The sequence below is a fragment of the Camelus ferus genome, chromosome 4, assembly GCF_009834535.1.
Source record: "Camelus ferus isolate YT-003-E chromosome 4, BCGSAC_Cfer_1.0, whole genome shotgun sequence".
In the NCBI taxonomy this organism is placed as follows: domain Eukaryota; kingdom Metazoa; phylum Chordata; class Mammalia; order Artiodactyla; family Camelidae; genus Camelus; species Camelus ferus.
The window spans coordinates 56,409,489-56,429,160 of NC_045699.1; the positions used below are offsets into that span (position 1 = coordinate 56,409,489).

The 19,672-nt window shown below is 48.4% G+C and overlaps 1 protein-coding gene across 2 annotated transcripts in view; it reads left to right on the forward strand.

Moving 5' to 3' along the window:
* The window catches only part of SNX30 (sorting nexin family member 30), an 88,224-nt gene extending 68,784 nt beyond the window's left edge, over nucleotides 1-19,440 (forward strand). The window contains exons 9-10 of one of the 2 annotated variants that reach the window (XM_032478209.1): nucleotides 9,771-9,923; nucleotides 13,297-19,440. In XM_032478209.1, the coding sequence (XP_032334100.1) occupies nucleotides 9,771-9,923; nucleotides 13,297-13,356 (213 nt within the window). In that variant the 3' untranslated portion in view covers nucleotides 13,357-19,440. The remainder of the gene's footprint in view (nucleotides 1-9,770; nucleotides 9,924-13,296) is intronic. The other variant, XM_032478211.1, reaches the window with a different exon arrangement.
* Nucleotides 19,441-19,672: the final 232 nt, after the last annotated feature.

Here is a 19,672-nt window from a genome sequence, read left to right on the forward strand (position 1 = left end):
ATTGCATCCTGCAGCCGGACATCAGAGCCCTGCCGGCCACCACTCTGTTACTCTGCTTCTTTTTGATTGTGGTTGGAAGGTGTATTATTAGGGATGTTATTAGCAAGATAAATAGCAGGGGCCCAGGGTTCAGGGAAGTAGTTTGACATCAGAACTCTTGGTCTGTCTTCCTCCACCTTGGTTCTCGCGGCCGCCTCCGCTCTGCGAAAATGTACCAGATGGAACCAGCTTTGGGAATGTGGAACCCAAATCTCAGAAGTGGCACAGCTTGATTCTCTGTAGTACTGTTTTATATTAACTGTTCACATGATCACGACAGCAGTCACCTGAGGCCCGAGGGGGCAGCATTGTTCTTTCCCCATTTCTTGGGTGAGGAAAGGAGGCACAAAGTAGCCCAGTAAATCGCCCAGCTTGATTGGTACCAAATGTCTTCATCTTACGTGCTGGACGCAGTGGGCTACAATCCATGCTTGTTGCGTTGCTTCACATATCACCATGGCGATCCCCACACGAGGGTGAAGGCCACCTGCATCCTTGGAGAGTCAGAGGGTAGGACTGGGACTCTTGTCGTTGGCCCAGTGTATGCAGCTGGGACTTGGCCAGAGAGTGAGGCACCCTGGCTTTTGTTCATCTTGCCTCAGGCTGTCAGCCTTCCTCCATCCCTGTGTCATGAGGAAGGTCCTGATGGAAACACTGCCGTGTGCAGGGCTGCCCTCTGTCTTCAGCTGCCTGTCCTGTTGACTAGTTCCTCTCTGTCCCTGTGATATTCTGGAACAAGGTGCCACCTGCTGAGCCCACGTCTCAGTCTCATTAAAGGAATGACATGGAATACTGTGTTTATATATTTTAAAAAAATTCATTCTAACAATTTAACTTCCAGGTATAAACATGGAAGCCACTTTTCCTGGCTAGGGAGGGAAGGAGAGACAGCGGGTTCTACCCCTAGCCTCGTTTGGAAGCTGAGGATCCTGTACTTAAAAGATGTCGCTGAGATAGACCTCTCAGCATTCGTACCTGCTCAGCACTGAGCGCAAGCTTTCCCAGCAGCTGGTTTTGTCATTTAGTGTATGTTCAGCCCTACATGGGATGGTTCCTTTCCAAAGACAGGAGCCGAAGGTTATGAATTACTAGGCTGAGTTAAATGTGCCCTGGATTGCTGGCTGCCAGAAGGTCACACCGCCTCGGAGCAGATGGAGCAGAGGAAACAGCTGTTTCTGGCTCCTGAGTTCCACCCCGCTGAGCTGTGGGGGCTCCCACCTCCTGCGCTGTCCTTCCTGCTGGCTGGGTGACTTCTCCTCCCAGTTGGTGTGGAAATCTTCCTACTGCTGCTTTTCTCACCTCCCTGGAGCATCACTTACCTGTACAACTCATTCTCTTGGCCACAAGAGGTCTTACAAGAGGGAGAAGGGTTTCTTTCCAGCCAGTGAGACCAACCAGTGGGTTCCAAACATGCCCACATTCTCTTAGCACGCCACAGGGAGGCAGCGTTTGTCTGCACTCCTTCTGGTGGGATGCTGCACCACACTAGCGTTAACTTCGCTATTTGTTTAGCAACTGGGATATTTAACAACAAAAATGGAGCTGTCATGACAGTGGTACCGTGAGTGTGCTCTAACGGTGGGGGAAGCAGAAATTGTGCCACTAGTCTGGGGCAACAGCTGCTTCAGCGGGCAAAGGAGGGCTTGGTTGGCAGCCTGTCCAAGTCGACCATGGTTTGGTAGACAGAGCACAGGATTTAGAATCAAATGGCCCTGGGTTTGAATCTCAGCTCTGTCCCCCAGCTTGGGCTGGTTTGCTCATTAGCCTTTGTGGGATTTGTGCTCGTGATTGCTGCAAAGATGTAAAGATCTATGTCTGATGTAGCACAGACGCTTCATTGGTGGGTCCTGTTTTCCGCACTAGCTCCTGCTGTCTCTAGTAGGAATGCTGAACGGGGGAGCTTTGTTCTCTGAGTTTGTTGCCACTTATGGGTTTTGTTGTTGTTGTTGCTTTTAATTAAAAGTTTTGGTTTTTTTTTTTTCCCTGATTGCCTGGCTGGGGGCATTGTTTCCTTGTGTGCTAATGTCTCCTACTACCCCATGCCTTCTGAAAGCCTATCGTCCCTGACCACCCATCAGCAGGGAGAGACCTGCTGTAGGAAATGAGCAGCTTAAGATTTTGTTGTGCTTTGTTTTGTTTTATGTTTTGGGCTTCACCTTCCAGAGCCGCTGTTGGTGAAAAATGCCAAGGTATCGGGAAGTGGATTGGGGCTGATTCTCCACCCAGGACTCACCCGGTAGAAACTGTCTCAGGAGTGAGAGTGCTCCCAGGTCCACCTCAGGGCTGCAGGGAGGGAGAGGATTACCACCCAAAGAGGGAGTTTTCCCAGGGGAGGCCCCGGGTCTGGATCTGAGGAAGTCTAGGGGCTTACTTTGTTTTGAGGTGCTGTTTTGAGAAGTTACTCTGAAGGATGAGGGGGAGTTGATTTTTTGTGAAGCCAGGGGGAGGTAGCAAAATCTGATCACTTCTCCATAGCCCAGGAGAAGGAAAGGGCCTTTCAGGTCTCCATGGCCCTCGCTGATTGCATGCTGGGGTGGGCATCTGAGGACAGAGGAGTGAGCCCTGGGGTTCCAGCTGCTGGACAAAGCCCCGTGGCCCCTAGAGCTGAGGGAAAATGCTTGTATCCTAGAATTTCAAGTTTTGCTTTGTTTTGAGGTTGAGGAAACTCAACAGACTCTGAGTTGGCTTATTCTTATGCAGGTGGAGCTTTGGTTATGCAGACTTAAAAGCTTTCCTCATTTTAATCTTGAGGTTAGAGAAATTACTTATTAGGGGGCTGGCTGCCTTCTGCTGCATCTGTTAGGACCACAGACTTGGGGAAATCTGAGAATTTTCCCCTCCTTAGAAGCTACAGAGGATGTCAGAATCATTACTAGAAACAAAGAGAGGCTGAGGAGCTGCATTTAAAACTGGACGGGAAGCCACATAATCTAATGTAAACATGAGGGTAAACCATGGAGGGAACATACATGTTTTACTCTGTTCTGCACTGGACTCTTCAATGCTAATATAGTCACATGCTGCTGGTTCAAAAAATAAAAAAGAGGGGATGCTAAGAGAGAATGTTTTATAAAAGTTGTTTTTTTTTTTCTTTTCAAAAGAAGGGCTATTTTAGGCCCTGACCCACTGGTCACCTTGTACTGGGTTCAGAGCCAGGTGAAGAGGCTGTTGGAGGCGGGGAGTCACCACTGGGCGAGGTGGGCGGTCAGAGGTGGGTGGTGCAGAAGACAGGGTACCCAGTGGGGAGGGGAGGTAGCGCTTGGGATCACTCGGACAAACCTCTTGAAAGCTCTTATAACCACCAGGATGGTGAACATCCTGGAGCGGGAGGATGTGGCATAGAGCAGGAACTCTAGTTCTAAAGAGGCAGATGGAAACCAGGAGGCTTCTTAACAGGGACCTGCGACAGAGCAGAGAGTTCGGGGGGGGGGGGGGTCTGTTGTTTCCAGGTACCTTGGATGAGTGAGGACAGGCCTGCTGATTCCCAGTTCTCTCCATGGCAGCCAGGATTGAAATCTGGCTTTGAAAGCCACACTGTTCAGCCCCAGAAGGGCAGGACTCTGTCACCTCCCTTATTTAATTCCTACAATGACCTTCTATCAGTGTGGTCGTTCCCATTTTACAGAAACCAGGGCTTAGGGGAATTACAGGACTTCACGCCACAGCTAACACACAGGGGAGCTGGAATCGGACCCCAGATGTGTTTGGCTTGGCTCCAAAGTTGGAGCCCTTTATCCCCTCTACGAGGGCTTGCAGCAGTCCTTGCTTCGTTGAGGGGGACGCTTGCGGCTTAATTAGCGTTTATGGGTGACTGCTGGAGGGACCAGGGGAGAGGGTCTGGGCAGCCTTCTGTTGGCTCTTCAGTCCATGTGTCTGCTAGTCCGTTCAGCCGCCGCGCAGGTGGGCTCACAGCTCCTCTGTTTCCCGTGTCTGCTCTCCGTGCATCCTCTGCACGCACTTTGCCCTCCTCACCTGCCTTCTCTGAAGTTTGTTCCTTTTTATTTATTAAAAAAAAAAAAAGCAGCATTCTTTCTGAGCAACAATGACTTCCAGTTTGCCAAATTCAGTAGCCTCTTCTCAGTCTTTACCCTGCTTCAGTCTCTTCTCAACTTTCCTTCCTCTCACAGCTCACATAGAAAATGAAAATACTTGTATGGCTCATGGGGATCAAAGACCAGGTTGCTTGAAACTGGAGGTTCCCAGCCTGATCTCTGGCTTCCCTGGGGCTGGGGGAATTGATACAGCTGTCATTCACACAGCACTGTTTCCCTTAGCGCCGTATGGCCAAGAAGACGACCATCTTGAATTGGTTCTGTCATTGGCCTTGACACCTGTTCCCCAGCAGCTGGGAACCCCTCTCCCCCGAATCTTGGGATCATGTCTGCCATACTTACATCTGGGAGGACTTTATTAACCAACTATCATCATGGGAACAGATAATGTGACATCTCCAGCCTAGCTCCAAGAAGGAAACTTAGATAGAGATTTATACTGTAGGGCTGAGAGATGCCTGGTACATGGAAAGAGTTTAATAATACATTTTTAAATGAATGTTGAGTGAATTTACATTACCATCCTGCTCTCCAGCACACACAAATGCCTCATCTCTTCCCACAATACCCTTCTCCCGTCAATCCAGCAACCCGTATTCTGTAGTGGAAATTCTCATGAGAGATGGGGGAACCGATGTGAAAAATGCAATCTTGTCCTCTAGAAGTTTTTGTTTTTGGGGTCTTATCTGGTGATTTTTTAACTTCTTAATGTCTTGTGATAAGAAACCCCCAACTGTTAGCGTTGGAAATTCTCATCTCAACCCCCTCCAGACACAAGGCAGTATAACTCTGAACAAGATCTCAGTCAAAAAATTAGAACATTGAGATAAGAAGGAATGCTGGGTGTTGCTAGTCAGTGAGTTGATTATCACAAAGACACCATCCAAAAAGAAACAAAACCCAAGAAGAACACAAGCCTGAGTGTCTGGTGCCAGCAGCCCTCCCCTCCTTAAAGCTGGGCAAACTCGGTAGCTGGGCACTTCCCACAGCCCACGCAATTCGTCTTACTCTCTTCGTTTTAAGCCTTCCGTCCCCTCCCTCCTCCTCCCCTAACCTGCTCCATCCTTGAGCTTCTCTGGCTCTGCTCTCTCTGACTCACTTCCTGCTTCTGTGCCTGTATTTTTTTTAGTAACTTTTGCTGATTCTTTTATTAACCCTATAAATGTAGACTTTTCCATGAGTTCTACCCTTTGACCCTCCCCTCTTGAGCCTCCTCTTTTATTCCCCCCATATATTTAATTTTTTTTTTATTTTCTTCTTTTAACGCCTTTACTGTTATGGTTCCTGTACAGTAAACTACACATATTTCATTCTGATAGATGTATACACCCATGAAACCACTACCGCAGTCAAGATAGCTAACACTTGCATCCCTCCCCAAGAGGTGCGATTTTCAAATTCCCAAGTTAGCCCTTCCCACCCACTTTAACCCCTGGTCACCATAAGTTTGTTCTCTATGTCCGTGAGTCTGTTTCTGTTTTGTAGAAAAGTTCATTTGTGTCCTTTTTTTTTTTTTTTTAAAGATTCCACATATAAGCGATATCATAAGGCATTTTTCTTCCTTTTTCTGGCTTGACTTAGACTGACCATCTCCAGGTCCATCCATGTTGCTGCAAATGGCATTATTTTATTCTTTTTGATGACTGAGTAATTTTTTTTATCCCCCCATGTATTTAAAAATTGTTTTTAATCGTGGCAAAATACACATGAAACTTACCATTTGGCCATTTTTAGCTGTGCAGTTCAGTAGTGTTAAGTGAATTCACATTATTGTGTAACCAGTGTCTAAAGCTCTACTCATTTTGCAGAACTGAAACTCCATACCCATTAAACAGTCAAGGCTCCACAACCCCTCCCTCTGGCCCCTGGCAACCAGCATTCCACTTTCTGTTTCTATGAACTTGTTCCTCTTATAAGTATAATCACATAGCATTTGTTTTTGTGTGACTGGCTTATTTCGCTTAGTATAATGTCCTCGGGGTTCATCCATGTCGTAGCATGTGTCAGAATTTTCTTCCTCTTTGAGGCTGAATGATATTCCATTGTATGTGTATATCACATTTTGTTTATCCACTTGTCTGTGGACGGACGCTTGAGTTGCTTCCATCATTTGTCTGTTGTGAATAATGCGGCAGTGAACAACAGATGTCTGAGACTCTGCTTTCAGTCTTTTGGGTATATACCCAGAAGGGGAATTGTAGATCATACGGTGATTCTATTTTTAATTTTTTGATGAACTGCCGTACTTTTTCCACATGTGCAAGGGTTCCAGTATTCTACATCTTTGCCAATATTTGTTATTTTCTGTTGTTGTTGTTTTTAATAGTAGCTGTCCTAATGGATGTGGGGTGGCAGCTTATTGTGGTTTTGACTTGCATTTCCCTGAGGACCAGTGATGTGGAGCATCTTCTCATGTGCTTGGTCGCCATTTGTGTAACTTCTTTGGTGAAATGTCTATTCAAGAACTTTACTCATTTTAAAATCAGGTTGTGTGTTTTGTTGTTGTTGAGCTGTCTCAGCCCCCTCTTGTGGAGGGGGTTCTCAGCCTTTGTGTGTCTGCAGCTACCTCCTCTGTCTGGTCGGTGGACCTGTTTACCCTGAGCCCTGCGACGGCCTTTTGCTACCCTACTCACCTGAACTAGGAACTCCAGGCTCCTCTCTGACTTCCTGTGTCTTATTCCTCACGTGTGGCTGGCTGCCAGATCTGTCAGCACTGCCTCTCCCGAGTTGGCCTGATCTGTCCTCTCCCCTCTGGTATCACAGCCACCGCCCTGCCTCCGGTGCGGTGGCGCTGATCCCAGGCCAGTATAGTTGGTGTTGACCCATCTCTGATCTCTGGTGGAATCTTGTGGTGAGGTAGCATGGGTAAAGGGTGGTGTGAAGTTTGAAAGGACATACTCAGTAACATAATATTTGGAAGATGGAAAAAGAAACCTCTTTTTATCTGACATGGAATAAAATTCAGTAAAATCTTCTTGACTTGAGGGACCCTGCAAATGTCAGATGGCCCTTTGTGAACAGCTGACGTTGATACTGATCAGAACTAACAGATACTTGTCGAGCGCTCAGTGTGTGCCCGGCACCAAGTGTCTTATGCTTCCTGTCTCATCTTAACCTCATTACTGCCTTGTGAGGTGGACAGTGTGATCCAGAAAGAGAAGCTGAGGCACAGAGAGGCCCAACATCACCCATCTAGTAAGGGGCAGGTGCGGCCTTCAAACTCTGGAAGAACTGTCTCTGTAATGAGAGGAAGCACAAGGCTTTTCTGTTTTCCAAAAAGGGTGCATGAGTGAAGTGGGCCTCAGCACCCCTGGCCCTCAGGGAGAGCCCCGGGTGTCTCGCCTTCTCGCCGCTCCCTCTCCGCCATCTTGCCTCTCGTTCCCTCTCTGCCTCCGGGGGCTCTGTGCCCTATGAGCTGTCCCTGAGGCAGGTCCAGGCCTTGTTTCAGCTCTGTCACTTGCATGTACTGCTGCCCTGGAGTCATTCATCCCACTTCTGTCACCTTTTAAAATCCCCCTCAGTGGTGCTTCTTCAAGGCAGCCTGCCCCCTCATCCAGGTTGTCCTCACTCTCCAGCTCCCCTTCACAGCATGCTCATCATGGCTCCGAGTCAAAGGAGACCACTGGGAACCTCTCCCCTTAATGTCCAGCCCAACTAGACTCGGGGTGACTTGAGACCAGACTTGCCCACTGAGACCTGAGCTCCTCTGTACCCACTGTGCCCAGCGTGGAGTGTGATGGGAAGACAATAAATTAAAAGTATTTCCCCACATCGAGGCGCAGGGAGTCATAAAATCCAGAGCCGTGGTTTTGACTCTTAAATTCTGGGGGTCAACCAGAGTTTCCATCCCCAGAACGGATGCAAGAATCTTCCCTACGTGAGCACTGCTTGGAATGAGAGGGCCAGCCCCACCCTTCACTCCGCGTCCCATGGGGCTTTCCTCTCAGAGCTCTGCTCTCCCTCCCTGCCACGGGAGTTTGGTTTCGCAAACAGGAAGTTGTTCTGGGGCACTTTTACCCAGATACCAAAATGAGCGGTGGCCAGGAGAGGGTTAAGGGAAACGGACAGTGCCTGCAGGGAGGGAGGGGAGGCCGGCCCAGAGACCGGCTTGCTGAGTGCCTGTCGAGGCTGGTTCCCTGGACATTTGTCAGGGACCGGTTCCGGAGAGGCCAAGCCGGGGCACTCTTGTTTTTACTTCAGTTTCCCCCGAGATGAACCAGCAGGGAAAGGCAAAAGTGGCCTCAGTCCTGGCATCAGGAGAAAAAGTCAAGTCCTTTTTAAAATTTCATCCAGAGGCTTAAGTGCTTTGGAGAATGCTTTTCCCACCTCTTAGAAGTTCCTTCCTTTAAAGTTGCCCAGGGTGCCTCCCTGTACCTTCCTCTCTAACTCACCCTTCTCTCTCCCTGGTTTAGTTCCCACGCCAGGCACATCTGAACCCCCGCACCCCTCACCTAGGCAGCCCCACTCCCTGCTCTCCTGCAGCCATGTCGGCAGGGTCCAGGTGGCGGATAGCCAGGTGCCCCAGCACCTTGGAAGCCCTGAAGGGGTCGGCCCCCCCAAGCCTGGCCTTGCCTGAGGTGTTTTCTGGGTCAGCTCCTTAACCATAAGGTCTGGGTATAAAATTTCCCTCCTTAGTAGAGACTGACCCTGATGGTGACCCACAGCTTGGAAACATTTGGGATCAGAGGCCCCAGCACATGACATGTACAAGGCCTCACTTGTTTTGGGGAAGCATTTGGCAGGTGAGTGTGTGACCCAACTTTGGGCATGCTGACCCCCTGGCCACCATCAAAGTCTGGTGGGCTCTTGAGTTAGGAGAGAAGCCAGCTTTGTGCTTTGGGTACCAGGTGATCAATTACCTTCTTAAGATACTGGATATTCTCTCTCTAGCTGTGTAGGATGGATGGAACTCACAGAAGCAAAGTGAGAGCTGTGAAATTCAGAGGACTTAGTTCCATTTTGAGAAAGTCTTCTAAACTTCCTTAAGAAAAACTAGAAATAGCCTGCTGTATTTTTCTTTGTATTTCACGGGGTTTTTTTTTTTTTTTGACATGCATAAGCAAATTTACCCCTACTTCCCCAGAATTATGCAATTTTAATTCTTTATTTTTGATTCTCTGCTATCTGGGGGTGCGTGGACAAGTCTCCAGTTTATTTGTAAAGTGGGCCAATAATTTTCTAATTGCAGAGAATTCTCTGATTGAGGGTAGGCATTATCAAACATCATAGGTAATGAAACAGTTCATGTCAAACGGAAAATCCTCTTGTCCAGTTTCAGTATGGGACAAAGAAACATAGAAGGGTAATACTAAATACTGCTGTGTACTTGTAAAATCCTTACACGTTTTCACTTACGGGTGGGTGAATCCCACCAGGAACCAAAGACATATGACTGTGAATCACAGTATTTATTCTTCCTGTTTGTAAACAGGTGGATGTTTCCCCCGCAAGTCACTGTTTGGCTTGGCTGGGTTTGAAGATTTGGGTCAGGATAGCACTTTTCAGAATTCCTTCTTAGACCTGGAAACACGAGGCTCTGCCTGCAGATAAATACTTACAGAGGAGGGAGTGTGTTCATGGCATTTTTTAAGGCCGTACTCTGGCCTCTCACAGATGTGTGAGCGCGAGGGACCGGCTACGCATACAAAGCACCCATGTACATATGCACCCCCCTTCCAGGTACCAGCAGATGTTGAGAAGTGTCAGGATCGGATGGAATGTTTCAACGCTGACCTGAAAGCCGACATGGAGAGGTGGCAGAACAACAAGAGGCAGGACTTCCGGCAGCTGCTCATGGGAATGGCCGACAAGAACATCCACTATTACGAGAAGGTAACGAGCGTGCTGCCAAGACGGCAGTCGTCTCCTCCAGGAAGCACTCCTGACAGCCGGGGCCTTTCATCAGGGCCTGCCTGAGGTCCCTGCTGAGGCCATCTCCTCCCTTTCTTGCAGTCTCGGTAACCCCTGCATGGCCTCGCCCCACTGTGATGCTGGGTTTGGTGCCCACAGGGGCCTCCCGTGCACACCCTGCTGATGGAAGCAGCACCTTATCTCCCCAGCCCTTTAGTCCTTCCAGCGGCTGCTTCCCAGAGTCAGTCAGGCCTGAGGCTCAGGGATGCCCCGCTGACGGAGGCTCCGGGGTTCCTTTAAGCTGTTCTGTGGTTCTGTACACAGCAGGTTTTCACTTTCATTGTGTCATGGGTCTCATTGGTCATCTGGTGATGGCTGGAGACCCCTTATCCAAATACTGTTTGTTTTTTAAAATAGACTTTGAAATACTGTTTTTAAATACCTGAAGCAAAGTTATGTAGGATTACAAAGGAAAACGATTAAAAATCCCCTTGATCTATGGACTTCAGGTTAAGCACCCCCAACACACACACACACACACACACACACACACACACACACACACACACACACACACACACACACACACACGGCTGCCATCAAGCAACAGTCAAGTATTCTCCTCAGTCAGGGTTTTCTCCTAGCACATCCAGCTCTAGATCATTTCTGCTAGTGAAGCCTAATGTTCCCTAAAAACTTAAAATTACAGAAGAAGAATGGCCCATTCTCAATTCAACAAGTAACCTGTAGACTTGAAATCAAGCTGAACAAGGATTCACTCAGCTTTTCCCACCACAATCCTAGAAACGTGTCCTTATCCCAAGCTAGAAGAATCCATCTTTTTCTAGAGCTTTGATGGTTCTGGTTGCTGCTCCGAGGCAGCGTGTCTGCATCTTAATTTGGAGGAGGATTAAGGAAGTGTCATGGAATAGCCCTTACCTGCCAGGTCTTAGGGAGGACTGTTCCAGCGGGGAGGGGGCGGCGGCAAACTCCTTCTCTCGGTACCTTTCTCGTGGAGCCCCACCTGTGTGGGGGGCTTGGCACTGGGCTGGATGCTTTGCGTATGTCATCTCATTAAATCTAACCCTCACCTCGCTGTGAGGTGGGTTTTAGGGGATCTCAATTTAAAGCTGAAGAAACGGAAGCTTAGCAAGGTTTTAAAACCTCTGCTCAAGGTCACAAGCTTGTGAGTGAACTAGGATTGGACTTGGCTCTGCCGAGTCCACACGTCTGAAAAGTCCCACTCCCCACACACTGTCGGTGAAGAGGGCAGAGGCCATGTGTCCTGACTGCCCAAAGCTGGGAAGGTCATTCCGTGTGAAGTCAAGGCCTCCTTCCCCTCCTCACCGAGCCCTTAGGCGGTGCCTCTCTTGCCTTCGTTTCTTCATCTGTAAAATGGGAGTGATCCTTCCCCACTGAATGGTGGTGAAGAAACGGTGAAATAAGGCACACTTGAGAACTTCGACCACACCTGGCACGTGGTAGGTGCTCAGTGAACAGTACTTCCCCGGTGCCCTCCGTCTCCCTCCGCTGTCTGATGGCCTTCCCACGACACAGGAGCTGACTCAGCTGGATGCTCACTCCTCCTCTTGGTGATTAATTCCAATGTCCCCAAGGCCCGGGTCCCGGGACTCACACTCAGGGTCTTTATCTGTGTCTTCCCACTGCACCACAAACAGGGTCCCTGTCCTGGGGCCTGGCCTTGGCTCCTGCATTCATGCAACGAGTGCTTTTTGTGAACTATCTGTATGCAGGGGATCAGGTACACACGGATAAACAAAGCAGCAGGAATCCTGCCATGAAGGAGCCCTCTGTCTGGTGGAGGGTACTCAGTAATCCAAGAATCCCACATCTTCAGGGAGAGATGTGCTCCACAGGAGAAGAACAGGAAACTGGGAGAAAATAACCGGGGTTGGGGGGGGCATCATTCAGGTCAGGACAGAAGGGGGCAGGTGGGCGGCGGGGGGCAGGGCAGTAAAGACCAAACTGAGAAGACAGCAGTTAACCTGCGTCTCGGAGATAAAAAACGAGTATTCTGGACAAAGGGAGCAACACATGTAAGGCCCTGAGGTGAGAAAAATCTTGAGCGCTTAAAGGCTGAAAAGAAAGCTGATGTGCTCTTGGCTCCATCACTGACGTGGAAGGACCTTCCACATCAGAGATGATGGCCGAGGGAGAGGGCAGAACCCAGGATGCCGCAGACCCCATGCTGGGTCTCTCGCTGCAAGCAAGCTCCTCCAGGCTCTCCAAGACTCCTTCTGTAGGGCAGGTTGTCCACCTTCTTCTCCAGCCTCAGAGTCACCAAGGAAGGAAGCAGGGAGCTGTGTCACCACTCCCCGCTGGCCCCTGCCCAGCTTCACCTAAGGATGCCGCTCCTCCCACCTCCTCAGATTTTCTCCCCAGATGACTTGGCACAAAGTCCTGCTTCACCCTGGGACTGCTTCTCGGAAAGGCCTTGTGTAATTCCTCTGTCCCCTTTATGCAAGAGGCTGCTCGAAGGGAGGGTCCTTTCTGCTAAGCTATGTGCTCTCAGAGGAGAGTGCCAGTCTCCGCGTTCTTGGCCCTGCTGAAGGGTCTGGAATGAAAGGGATGGGTGTAGTGGAAAGGACATCCGTTCTGGAATCTTGAGCTCTGCCACTTATGAGCTGTGTGTCTTGGGCAAGTTTTTTAACCTCTCTGCGTTCTCATTTTCCCCACCTATGAAATATGTGTTTGTGTAATAATAATAATTTTACTTCCTAGGGTTGTTCTGAGGACTAGTGATAGTGAATGTAAAATTCATAGCATTGTTTGGACATGATAAAACTCAGTAAATGCAGAGTTCCCTCCCCTCCATTTTCCCTTCTGGGTGAGCCGGGAGTGGCCCGGATGAGCAGATGTGAGGTGGGTGAAGCCGAGCTCTGAGTCAGGTGGCTGGCTCGTTCCAAGATGGTTTCTATCCTCATGCGAGCACCGCCCACACCTGGAGCAGCCTCCATCCTGGCTGGGAACCTAGGGCCTCACCCCGGGTTTGCAGCCTGCCTTCTCTTCTGCTTTTTGAAGGGAGGAAATTTCTTCGAGTGAATCCACTCCCACTCACTGGCATGAGCTTTATGGACAGTGCATTTAGGCCTCGTAGAGAGGCTGCTGTCTTTCAAAGAGAGGTGGGGGGGGCGGTGATATATTTAAAACAAACACCTGTTACCTCCCCCTCTTTCTGCCAGTTCTGGGTAACACATGTCGGCATCGTTAGACAAAGGTGAGCTGGCGGGACTGGCCATGTGAGGGTAGATCAGAGCTCGACGAAGACGCTGACCCCCCCCCACCCCAGTCTGGCTCTCCGCGCTGACGCTGTGTGTGTGTGTTGTCGTTGCAGTGCCTCATGGCGTGGGAGTCGATTATCCCGCTGCTGCAGGAGAGGCAAGAGGCCAAGTAAGTTGCTTCCTGGGACAGAGACTCTTCCACCTGCGCGGGGCCTGGCACCCACCCCGGGATGTCCCTGCGGTGCCAGGGAGGCGGCACCGAGAGGACCACCGCAGAACCATCTCTCCTCCATGTACTTCTGTCCCTTCCCCTCGCCTCCGTCCGACTGTTGTTTTCAGTTCGTATTTATTCCTTGGTGGCGTCTGTCAGGCGTACTCATCTCTCAGCGGAAGAAGCATACCTCCACGTTGTGAAGGGGCCTGTTCAGGGGGACCCTGCGAAGATTTGAAACTGCGGGACCAGACAGCCCTCGGCGGACAGTCTGACATCTCGTTACAGTGCCCTGTTTGGGGAAGAGAACCCGGGTCCTGCTTTGCAAGGGCGCGAGGAAGGCATGAATGGAAGGCAGCCCTGGCTTTCTGTGGATACACAGTCGACCCAGAATTGACCTCCGTGGGCCTGGCTTGTCATCCTACAGGGAGGTGTCGGCACCTCAGCGGCAAGTCCTTAATGAACTGGCCTGCTGCCTGCCTGTGATGAGTGACACCTGGGTTATGGTTTCCGGTTCATGCAGGACCACTGAGATCAGTGTCTCGATGCATCTGCACCAGAGCGAGCGAGCCCGCATCCCTGTCCTCGTGCGATGCCTTGGGAGACTGAGGGGGCAGTGCTCCCCGAACTTGTTTGACACTAAAATGCAGATTGAAAACTGTTTTGTGTAAAATGAAGAAAAGGTGCATTTTTCTCTGTGACGTTCTTCAGTGTTCTTCTTTTGCTCGTTACATGTCATCAGGGTAGAGATTAGGCCCGTTAGGGAATATCCGTCGTCTTGAAGTTGGAGCCGCTCCCCGGTGGTTGAGCCCAGCGGGCATGTCCCAAGCCCCGCCTCCCATGTCTGCTTTGTGCAATTTGCCTTTACCTCACTGAAAATTCCTAGTTTAATGTTTCCTGCTGTGTCCCCTGAATGTTTGGGCAAACTTTCAGCGAGAGGCTGGCGGGTTGTTATGATACAGTCAGGATTTGTTACACTCAGTGTGGGTGCTCTGCATGAAGTGCTTTAACCTTAGTATTTCCTGGTCAGGAAGAAAAGTCTGTATCCGGATGGGCCTCAAAGATGATGTGTATGACTGAACTCTTTGCTTCTAGTTGAGCTCAAACCTCCTCAATTTGCAGCTCAGTTCCTGGGGGCTGCTGGCTGCAACGAGAGTCTTCATTTCAAACTATCACCAGGTTTACTTTTCAAGTGTGTCAGCACAAAACAGACAAAAAGGATCTCTCTTCCAACTCGTTTTTTTTTTCCCCTCTTGAAGTGAAGCTACCTGCGTCATGTTTGTGTTCTTTCATCTGTGGCTCATCTGTGTCAAATTATAAATCTGAGCCTCAAGCAGCAGGAGTAGTGGTATTATTTTAATGAAACCCTGTGCTGAGACACCGCTGCACGTGCAAGTTAACCTGCACTTACTGGTCACCGTGCAGCCTGCTGAAATCACTTCATTCCGCATCTAGCTGCAGAGTTGGTCCCAGGTCAGCCACAGCCGTGATGCTGGCGGGGCAGCAGTTGGACAACACAGAACAGTTTGGTTCTGTTCTTATCATGTTTGAAAAAGTTGTGGTTTTAAATGATAATTTTTATATCAATTGGTACTTACATGCGCTGTTAGACCCCATTCATGCCATTCTAAAATCCTTTGATGTGAATTTTTTGTTTGGTACAATTAGAAATGATTCATTGAAGCAGAAGGGTCAGAACAGTCCATCGACCCCGAGCGGTGATTCAGTGTTTCATTCTACCTCTAAGCCATCACGTTGGCGTGGGTGTGGATGGCCAGGTCCAACCTGACATGTGGTAGAATCAGGGCATGTACCTAATAGTAAGTTAAGGACCTTCTATTGATATTTGGCAGAAGACAGTAAACTGACCCAGAGCCAAATGCTCATCTTTGGGAGTGTGAGGTCTTGCCTGGTGGAATGTATGCTTTAAAAATATTGTCCAGTATAATGAATGCTTGGAAAGACCTGTGGAAGAAGTTACAGGAAGACTAGGCTCTAGTCCGCTGCAGTTGCCAAAGCGCAGGGACATGCCTGTGGAAGGGTTAGTTGCACAAGAAGGCAGCCCCTCAAAAGAAAAAAAAAACAAAACCCATCAGGTTCCTCATTGGGACATTTGGGGAAGAGAGCAGGGTACACAGTCATTCCCTTACATTACTGGAGGCAGAAGACTGGTTTTGAAGGGATTCTGGCATCTTGGGCTTTTGTCTTTATTTGTTTGGTCCCCACGTGATGTCCCTGTGCTTTAAGACCCCAGAGAGAGCTGGAATAAGGCAGGCCAACCTCCAGCATGCCATTGATAGTAGAGCTTGGGAAACCAGGGTATGTTGCAGCCTTTCTTAGAGAAATGGTCTTTCCAGGAAAGGGATCCTTGTCCCTCACTTCGGCCGGGCATCTGATGAGGTGAGGAGGCTGGCCCAGAAGGCAAGGGGTAGGAGGCAGTGGAGGAGGCCCTCCCGCCCTTCCTACTCCCACAGCTCCCTCGGGCCCCAAGCATTCCCCTCCTCACCTCCATCAGCATGAAGGCTATTCCTTTTGAGACGTGTAACCTGGAGACTTCTGTGCCAAAGACAGCCTCATGGAGGCTTCGTCGCCCCATCCTCCTTGGCTCCACAAAGTCGTGGTGCTGAGATCACAAACCCCCCTCTTGTATTTATTTTCCAGGAGATTTTGGCTTGAGGATGCGCTGCCTTGCACGTGGACAGGTTTTCAGGCTTGAGCACATGGCAGTGGAGTGGAAAGTCATCCCTGTCAACTGTCCCTAGGGCCAGGGATGCAAAAGTATCCACTCACCTGGGTTAAAAATCCAGGCTAAGGTGGAAGAGAGAATTCCTAGAAACAAAGCAGATTTTAGAGATTCAGGTGATTGTCGAAGAGAGCAGTTGTGATTTGTAGCAAATACGGACACTGTTTGTCCTTATCACATGCTGGATCTACAGGGAGGACTCCAGGCCACTCTGCTCAAAGCAAGGAACTGCTGCTCCTGCTGGAGGAGAGAACGGATTACACAGCCAGGTTCGGGATTGGGTTTTATCCTTCATTAAGATTTGATGATTCCTGGTGACCTCAGATAAGTGCGATTATGGATGTGATTGGCTCGTATTTCACTGTGCTGCTCATGGAACCCACCACAACCCTTTCTTTAGCTGAAATAACAAAAACCAGCACAACTCTGGGGATCGTGGTGAATGTACGCTAAGTTTGTCTTCACGCCAAATTTCAGCCACACCCGGAGTGTGTTCTACAGTGTTGTTGAATGTGTTTTCTCAGTGGCCGTCCACACGAGGGAATCAAACGCATACCTGCTGCTCATTTCTTGTGAGGCTACCTTTTGTGATGGGACGACAGGAAGTTCTGTTGAGAGAAGGGCACGATGCTGTGTGGTGGTCTGCACGTGGACCTTCGCTCTCGGGACAGTATCAGCCCAAGAAACACCCAGAGTTTGTGTGACGTGGCCCTGTCATCAATAGCATTGACATCAATGGGCACCTGGCTTTGTCTGGACGCCATTCACTGGACTGCACAATGGTCATTCTCTGCACTCTATCCTGAGCTGGCAAGAGGAGGGAGAGGGGAGTCCAGAGCAGCCTCTCTTCTGAGTAGAAAAGGCTGTTTTGGGCAGCCAGAGTAGAGCCCAGTTCTGACTCATCCTAAGACCCAAACAGGTGAGGCCAACACAGGTCTACCTGTGGTCAGGGCAGGGCACGTGGATCTTGGACTCTGCCTTCCCAGACGCCAACATTCAAGGTCTGTGGAAACTGGATAATCTCATAAGGCTGGAGTCACACTGCCTTGGCCATCCCTATCTACAGAATTATGTTGGGTGTTTGGGTCCCCCTTCTCACTTTCAAAAGTCCTCTAGGTGGCGCCAGCTTGGACACTCACTTTCTGTGTTTTCTCTGTTCAGAAGGCAAGTAAACTTGAGGGAGATGTCAGCCCTCGGGGCAGACCTACAGCTTGGGCTGCGTATGTTGGAGTTGTTCACCTCTCCCTCGTGGTTTTTTTTAATTCAGTGAATAAACCGGAAAGCTGATTTTTCATCAACCCACCCAATAGGTGGTTAGCTTTCTGTGTTAAGGGTATCTGCTCTCCTCATAGTTGCACCGATCAGAGTGTGTGTGCAGGGCTGTCTGCATGGGGAAAGGGTGGGGGTGTTAGGTGGGCCGTGACTGTTCTTTCTTAATCATATGTGTTTGAAATACTCTCTGGGTATGAGTGTCTAACCCTTTCTGTGTGGCAAAAAAAAAAGTTATCCAGGTAGTTTTTACTACTACAGATAGCCTGTAAATAAGTGCTTTGAAAAAATAACTTTAACAAACCGATAAGCTATTTGTCTCATTTATAATCATTCTGTGTACCTAGCACTTGAAACTCAACAAATCTGGACTTTTAGAAATGCCACAGACTGTTAAAAAAAAAAAAACCTAACTACTTTTTGAGAACTTGTCAACACCTACTAATATGCCTTATTCTTCAACTAGTGTTTTTTAGATTCTGGATAGAAAGAGTTTTTAGAAATGTAATCAGTTGTTCAGCTTAAATACTTGAGGGCCTAACATAGCCAGTCTTCACTCTTCTTAAAGAAACAAGCAAGGAAGTGAGGTTCATAATTAGGGCCGCCTTTTGGGAGGAGAAAGCTAAGTCTTGCTATTGCCAAATGATATTTTTGATAATGTAAGGAAACACAGGGACCACAGAACCTTTTTATTGTTTGTTTTTGTTTTAAAGTATGAAAGATTCGTGTCTCTGGCACATTTTTGATTGTAGAGGCTATTATGGTATCAGTATTGACAAATCACAAAGGTACAAAGAACTGTAGATCATGACAATATTAAAAGTTCACCCCGATTCTGGAGAACAGCTTTTTGAAAGGTACTGTGGGGGCCTCAGAGCAGCGTATTTTGGATAGAAATTCTCCACAGGTTGAAATGCCAAAAACATAAAACATATGGTGTTGACCCACCTAATTTAGTCCATTTTAATAGAGCTTTTCCTATTAAAACCAGTGACTGGGTGTTATGCACATATCTCCCCCAGCAGCGCCGCTCTCTCACCAGGTGATTCTGGGCTCCATGGAGGCCAGGTCCGAGCAGATGACACCTGCCAGCATCCCTGTTTGATAGGCTGGCTCAGAGTCTCATACCATCCCTCCAGTCACAAATGATACTGGAGGAGGAAAAGGAGATCGCTTTCTCCCTAGTGGGGAAGCGGGGAGGGGAAAATACATTGCAAACAACGTGAATCAGTGGCATAAAACGAGGCCTGTGTCAGCTGGGCCCTCATCCAATACCAAACCAGCAGCTCTTAGCAGTCAGCACCGTTCGCCCGGACACCCCTGAGGTTTTGGTCCTGCCCAGTAGCACCTGCACTTGTGTGCCTGCTCCCTCGATGTCCGTGCATGGGGAGCGCATTGAGACATGATGTACATCTGATGTATTCCCGTGAAATAAACTGCCAGCAAACTTTCTAACTTGTATTTTAACTGTTGAAAACAAAAAAAACAAACCTTTTGTTTAGGTCATGTCCAGCTTATGGACTGCATTATTTTTAGAAATCATTCTTTGACATTTAAAATTTTAAAAGGAAAAAAAACCCGAGAGAGTGATAAAGTCCTCTGTGTAAATGTGTTCTCTTCTCTCCATGCTGCCATTAAGCCAAATCAAAAGCTGTGAAGAAAAAAAAAAGTGCTCGAGAATGTGCGTAGATGAGAAAGTGATTTCTTTACAGATCAACATCTTTGTTCCATGAAGCTACCAAACTTTAAAAAGAATGTCTTTTTTTTTTCTTTGTTAATGGAACCCAGAGATTATAAAAAGAAAATAAGTTTTTGTTGCATTTTTGATGCTGGCATGAGGTTTTTGTCCACTTTCTTTCATATATCTGTGTATAAAAAATTCTGTCCATTGTTTACTATGGGATTAGTATTACATTTTGAGGTAAACAAAAGAATTTGTATTGCTTGATAAACTATTAGCTTGTAACTTTAAAAAGGTTTCTTTACCTCAGTTAAAGTAATGGACCAATAAACCTATAAAAGATGCTTTCTTTACCTTGAGTCATGTTCTCATTTGTACCGCTTGATAGGACAGGAAAATACGCATGCCTCTTAAATTCTGTTGTCTTATTTTCTCTACAGAGGTATCATTTGGCCTGTAAGAATCAGGATATGCAGAGCAGCAAGAAAAACATTTAATTGAACTATTTTTATCCCTCATGTCTTTTTGGACTCATCTTCAGTTTACCCTCTGCTGCATCTTACAAGGTGGCGCCAATCTGGGGAG